Genomic DNA, 6,769 nt, shown 5'->3' with positions numbered 1-6,769 from the left:
ATGGATTCTTCACTGTCTTTGGAGATCCAGTGCTCGATGTGCTTATGTGATTTCACCGATCCGGTCACTCTACCTTGTGAGCACTCCTTTTGCCACCATTGCATTACGGGCCACCTGCAGACCAGCCTGGGTCCGAGCTGCTGCCCGGAGTGCCGAAGTCCCTACACTGATCAGGATCTGCGACGCAACCGGCTGCTGAGGAACATGACGGATACTGTTCGAGGGCATCTCGAGAACCAGCAAACCCGGTCGATATCCTGTCCCCCAAGTCGTGCCCCGAGTAACACTCTGATATGCACTGAGCATGATGAGATACTGAAGCTCTTCTGTGTAACAGACCAGAAACTCGTGTGTGTGGTGTGTAGAGATGGAGAAAAGCATCGGGGACACGAGTTCAAACCTGTAAAGGAGGCAGCTCAGGGAGTCAAGGTAAATGTTTATCTAATCTCTTACTTATTTACTTACACAGATCAGCCACCTCCTTGTAAAACCACCTCCTTGTTTCTACACTCACTGTCCATTTTATCAGCTCCACTTACCATATAGAAGCACTTTGTAGTTCTACAATTGCTCACTGTAGTCCATCTGTTTCTCTGCATGCTTTTTTAGCAGGTATTATTTAGGTGGTGGATCATTCTGAGCACTGCAGTGACACTGACATGGTGGTGTGTTAGTGTGTGTTGTGCTGGTATGAGTGGATCAGACACAGCAGCACTGCTGGAGTTTTTAAATATCGTGTCCACTCACTGTCCACTCTATTAGACATTCCTACCTAGCTGGTCCACCTTGTAGATGTAAAGTCAGAGACGATCGCTCATCTACTGCTGCTGTTTGAGTTGGTCATCTTCTAGACCGTCATCAGTGGTCACAGGACGCTGCCCATGGGGCGTCGCTGGCTGGATATTTTTGGTTGGTGGACTATTCTCAGTCCAGCAGTGACAGTGAGGTGTTTAAAAACTCCAGCAGCGCTGCTGTGTCTCATTTACTCATACCAGCACAACACACACTAACACACCACCACCATGTCAGTGTCACCGCAGTGCTGAGAATGATCCACCACCTAAATAATACCTGCTCTGTGGTGGTTCTGGGAGAGTCCTGACCATTGAACGAAAGGGGGCTAACAAAGGGGGCTAACAAAGCATGCTGAGAAACAGATGGACTACAGTCAGTAATTGTAGAACTTCAAAGTGCTTCTATATGGTAAGTGGAGCTGATAAAATGGACAGTGAGTGTAGAAACATGGAGGTGGTTTTAATGTTATGGCTGATCAGTGTATGATAATAGAATAGAGTCACTGGGATTGTTAATAAGTGGTACCCAACAAATGATTTCACCAGTTTCAAGTCTAACTTTGTTAATGTTCCCTTCCTACACAAAATGTACAGTTGGTACAGTATGTAAAATGCATGTATTTGTTATTGTACACTTTATGGACAAAATTAAGCAAGCTCCCCTCCTAATTATTAATGTGTTTTAGTCACAGTATTTGCTGAGAAAGGTCTGTAATGCAGGCAGGCCAGTGTAGCTCCTGCACTCTGAATGCAGTCATGCTGTTGTAAGAGGCGCAGAACATGGCTTGTGGTTATGTTGAAATAATAATTTCCTAAATAATTTAATGACATTATGCAGGTAGAAGAAATACCTGCCTATGTACAATTGCTTGTAAAGAAATGTTATTAAATAATTTTTTTTTAAATAAATATATAATTATGAAAAACTAAGTTAAATTAAGAACATATATATACTGTCCTTTTTGTTTTTGTTCGAATTTAAAGCAAAAGGATTTACTGACACAGTTTTCACTGATTGTACTGGTTTTGTCTTGTAGAGTACAGTGAAGGGGACTCTGGGCTTCCTGATCAAGGAGAATAAAGAGCTGGATCACCTTAGTAATAAGCAGACACTGGAGGCTACAAAGACCCAGGTACTGCTGTTTCATTCTGTTCATTCAACAGCATCAATCACATGCATAATCAACATTTTATACTTTTGCATTGATTGTGAATATCTGTATCTGCTAAAGGCTAACAGCCAAATTTTACAGTTTTTAAAGTGCCCCCTGAATTCAAAAACATTATTTTTATGGATCATTGATGGATAATTTAGAATTGCAGTTAGCTTGCTAGCTGTCTGTGACATGATTTTGTTTCTTAGCAGCTAAATACAGAAGACAGAGACATGAAATGCTAACGTTAGCCAGTCTGTTAGCTGGGTGCTACATAAAAGATAGTTTATATATTACATGTACTCTATATCTCTTTAACTATTATCAATTAATTAATGAATCATTGAGAAATTATACAACTTGAGACTGAAAATTTAGATATTAGTAACTGGATGCTAGCCTCTTTAATATTTGCTAACACTATTGACAAGATTGTGACATAAAATCTTTGTATATTTTAAAATGCTGTGATTGAACTATTAATAAAATGTGGATTTATTCAACATTGTGCTAGTAAAACTGAAATTAGCAAGTCGGCAAGCTAAGCTGATAACATTCATCTTATTGATTGGTTGATGGATGGATGGATGGATGCATTAATTGATGGATTGATTGATGAATGGATGGATGGAGGGAGGGAAGGATGGATTAATGAAATCATGAAGAGATTGATGGATTGATGAATGTATGGATGGTTGGATGGATTGATTGATTGATGGATTGATTAGTGGATTGATTGATGGATGGATGGATGGATGGTTGGTTCTTGAATTCCATCTGTTTTCTTTTAGATTTTAGAATCGCTCACAGTCACAATCGCTAATGAGGGATTAGGAGTCACTGTTTCTATATTTTGCCCTATCAGCATTTTTTTGGGAAACCCATGACAAACTTTTGGGTCCTTGAGCAAGGCCTTAACCCTCAATTGCGTAAATTGTATTCAGCCACAATTGTAAGTGTAAATTGTACAGTGACAATTGGGGGGTCAACCATACCATTTCTTGTCTCGTCTGCCTGTCTTCACTCACATTGTTGTGTGTTTCTTCATTAAGGTTGAAGTTGTGCAAGCCTATGAAGGCACTGTATGTTTATTTCAGTAGCTATCTAGTTAGTTTAATACATACTGCTTAACACATAAGCTAACTACCGACCAGGAATTACAAGCTTGTAATTGTTTGACTCTTCTTCCAGTTTTCAATGTGGCCAAACAGTATGTTAACTAAATGTAGTTTCCTAAACTTAAAACAAACAAAAAATCTTTACTTTATTCTATTCATAAATACAGATGAGGTCCAAAGACCTGAAAGCCCAGATCTCTGCTGAGTTTGAAGAGATGCACCGGTTTCTGAGGAAGAAGGAGGAGGAGGTAAAGAAAAAACTAGACACTGAGGAGACGAATATTGTTGAGAAAATGTGCAGGAACAAGTACATCATCAATGAACGACTGATGACTGGAAAGGAGCTGGAGATTATTTGTCAGTCTGCTCTGGATATTGATCAACCTGACCACTTTTTACAGGTAATTTAATTCTGTTCTTTAAATTGTATTACTGATTAAACTGTTATTAAATCTGGTAATTTATACAGTCATATAACATTTCAACAATATTTGATTTAGTATATTATACAATACAGAGTGAAACGTAGACACTTTAAATATCTGACTTTTAGCAAACTTGTAGCAATGATTTAAGCTCCCACCGCCACTTACAGGTCCATAAAACCTCAGTGACCTCTAACAGTGCATATATGCATATCAGCCTTGTGTACGGAGAGACACACCCTGATCTGCACTCTTTTCCCGCCTCTGTGCAGGCGCCATCAATCAGCCAGCAGAGGTCGTACTGCATTAGTTATGAGGAGTCCCTATCTGGCTTCATACCCCACCCCTATGTGAACAACAGTCCAATCGTTGTTCATGTGGCCGCTTAGCCCAGTCGGATGGCAGAGCTGAGATTCGATACGATGTATTCGAGATCCCAGCTCTGGTGCGCTAGCGGTTTCCTTTAAAATCAATAATTTTCTATTCATTATTAATTCTTAACTCAAATTGGAAACGTGAAGCTGCCCATGCTGTATGATATTATTAAAGACAATTTGGCATCCTGGACTCTGTAGGTGTAGGGTTCTTGCCTTAGAGATCTACTCACCAAAGTCTGATTCAATTATTTCTCTGCTTCCTCAGTGGTGGAATGAAAAAGGACTTTCAGTTACAGAAGGGATGAAGGCAAAAAGCAACAAGGGACCCGAAATCAAGTAAATCATTAACAACTTTCTGATTTTTTATTGAAATATCCTGGCGTATTGAAACTACTGTTAATATTATTGTTCCTATAACTGAAGGTACAACTCACGGGTAAAGGATCTTAAAGTGATGCCACACACTCTCTTTCTTGGGCCTCTGGAGACTCACCTCAAGTTCTTTGTATGGAAGGAGATGCTGGAAACTATTAAACCAGGTAATGGGTGTTTATACTGCCAATTATGTTGCAAGGGCTTAAATTGTTTCAATGTGGGTTGACAAGTTGGGATATTATAAATAAAAATGTTGTATCTTGAATACAACAGCTTACTACACAGGTTGCATAAAACATGAGGTACTGTTTTCAAGCTAATGTGATGTCGCAATAATTACTGGCTACTACAACCACAAATCAGAAGAAGTTGGGACAGTATGGAAAATGCATATAAAATATAAATGCAGCGTTTCTTACATTTACTTTGACTTTTATTTGGGAATCAGGAGGAATTTCAGTGCGTAAAGGCCAAGGGCACAAGCTGAACACTTGTGATCTTCGATCCCTCAGGTGGCACTGCATCAAGAACCGCCATGCAGCAATAGCTGATATAACCACATGGACAAGGGATTACTTTGGCAAACCTGTGTCAAGCTCTACAATATGGAGTTACATGCACAAATGCCACTTAAAACTTTTCTGTGCAAAAAAGAAGCCTTATGTTAGCCATGTCCAGAAACGGCGTCGACTTCTCTGGGCTCGGAGGCATCTAGGATGGACCATCACACAGTGGAAACGTGTATTACGCTGTGTGCTCCAGACCAAAGACGAAAAGGACCATCCAGACTGTTATCAGCAAGTCCAAAAGCCAAGGTCTGTCATGATATGGGACTGTGTCAGTGCCCTTGGCAAAGGCAATTTACACTTCTGTGATGGCAGCATTAATGTAGAAAAGTACATTGATATCTTAGAGCAACATATGCTGCCTTCAAGACGTCATGTTTTCCAGGGACGTCCAGCATTTTCCAACAAGACAATACAAAACCACATGCTGCACACATTACAAAGGCATGCCTGCAGTCCTGACCTGTCCCTAATAGAGAATGTGTGGAGAATTTTGAAATGAAAAATGCAACAACGACGACCCCGTACTGTTGCACATCTTAAGACGTGTTTGCAGGAAGAATGAGACAAAATAAAAGCTGAAACACTAAATCACTTGGTCTTCTCAGTGCCAAAACGTACTTTAAGTGTGGTGAAAAGGAATGGCAACATTACAAAGTGGTAAATGCTTTACCATCCCAACTTTTTTGGAATGTGTTGCAGGCATGAAATGCAGAAATGGATGTTTATTAATAAATGAAACGAAGTTGAGCAGATAAAACATGAAATATCTCAGGTTCATCCTGTCTGCAATGAAACAAAAGTCAAAGTAAATGTAAGAAAATCTGTGTTTTTTTATTATGTGCATTTTCCATGCTGTCCCAACTTTATCTGATTTGGGGTTCTACATTTCATCCCTGTTGGCCATGATTGTATCTGTTAGGTTTACTTATCCCATAACTCCGCTAACCTTTCCATTTTGCTCTCCAGTTCCAGAGCTTTTAAACTTAAAGGATACAACCGACTCCTACCTGAAGTTGTCACCAGGAAAATTGAGCGTACGCCAGGCTGATAGACAGTCCGGGTACTATAAGGAATACAATCCCGGCGTCATCTCCACAGAGACCTATGACAGAGGCCAGCACTATTGGGAGTTTGAAGTTGGGAAGAAGCTGGACTGGAGTATTGGAGTAACGACTGAGATGAAGAAAAAAGCCAAAGAGAAGCAAACTAATGAAGTCCATCTCCACCTTAAACACGACAAAGGATACACCCTCACTTCACATGATAAAGAGATGTCCATTGGCATTAAGAGAAAGCCCAGTCAAATCGGACTGTATCTGGACTGTGAAAGAAAAGTGGTGTCTTTCTACGATGCAGACATCATGTCTCTGATCTTTCAGTCCAGCTATACCTCAGACCTGCCCTGCGCTGTGAGTCTTTTTCCGGGAATTTACCTGGATGGAAAGAACATAGATCCTGTCACTGTGTGTTCCTATGCCATCTAGTTCAGACATAATTCACAGGGTCCTAAGAATGATGAGGCTTGACAGGAATTTACAGTACAGTAAGTCCTCTACATACGAATGTCTAAGTGCAAAATTCTCAATTTTGATTGAAATTTAAATTTGGTGACAGGGCCTGAGGTTACCTTGAGTTACTGCTGCTTGGCAGGGGAAGGGAATCCACTTTTTTAGCCCTTTTCGAACTGACGGTGAATGGCCTCCGTTCCAGTTTGCGAACTTGATTTTGAACTGGTTCAGTGTGTTTCCGCCAAAAACAGGCTTCCGAACTGCACTGGAATAAAAAAAAATACTAGGTTTTTCAAACCGTGACATCATCTGTGGGCATGTCAAGTTGTTGAGGTTAAGGCGCATTCACATAAGAAGCTGCGAAACCGCTTTTGCGCTGGCTGTGCCATTGTTTCCGATGGAGTGTGGCATCGGGCACCCGAATGAATTTTGACCCAGTTTGTCGCTGA

The 6,769-nt window shown here is 40.5% G+C and overlaps 1 protein-coding gene across 1 annotated transcript; it reads left to right on the top strand.

Annotated features, from left to right (window-relative positions):
• On the top strand, positions 1-6,448 carry LOC134310961 (zinc-binding protein A33-like). The gene is made up of 6 exons (XM_062992757.1): positions 1-429; positions 1,832-1,927; positions 3,234-3,467; positions 4,134-4,204; positions 4,292-4,407; positions 5,779-6,448. The coding sequence occupies exons 1-6, from the start codon at positions 1-3 to the stop codon at positions 6,294-6,296; spliced, it is 1,464 nt and encodes a 487-aa protein (XP_062848827.1). The 3' UTR covers positions 6,297-6,448.
• Positions 6,449-6,769: the final 321 nt, after the last annotated feature.

This window comes from Trichomycterus rosablanca, chromosome 3, assembly GCF_030014385.1.
Source record: "Trichomycterus rosablanca isolate fTriRos1 chromosome 3, fTriRos1.hap1, whole genome shotgun sequence".
NCBI lineage: Eukaryota > Metazoa > Chordata > Actinopteri > Siluriformes > Trichomycteridae > Trichomycterus > Trichomycterus rosablanca.
Note: the sequence above shows the minus strand (reverse complement) of the source record. Positions and strands in the feature narration are given on the sequence as shown.

Coding starts and splice junctions, on each gene's coding strand:
- LOC134310961 (XM_062992757.1), top strand. CDS start 1: ATGGATTCTTCACTGTCTTTGGAGATCCAGTGCTCGATGTGCTTATGT. Junction 3,468..4,133: donor AACCTGACCACTTTTTACAG/GTAATTTAATTC, acceptor CTGCTTCCTCAG/TGGTGGAATGAAAAAGGACT. Junction 4,408..5,778: donor GCTGGAAACTATTAAACCAG/GTAATGGGTGTT, acceptor TTTGCTCTCCAG/TTCCAGAGCTTTTAAACTTA.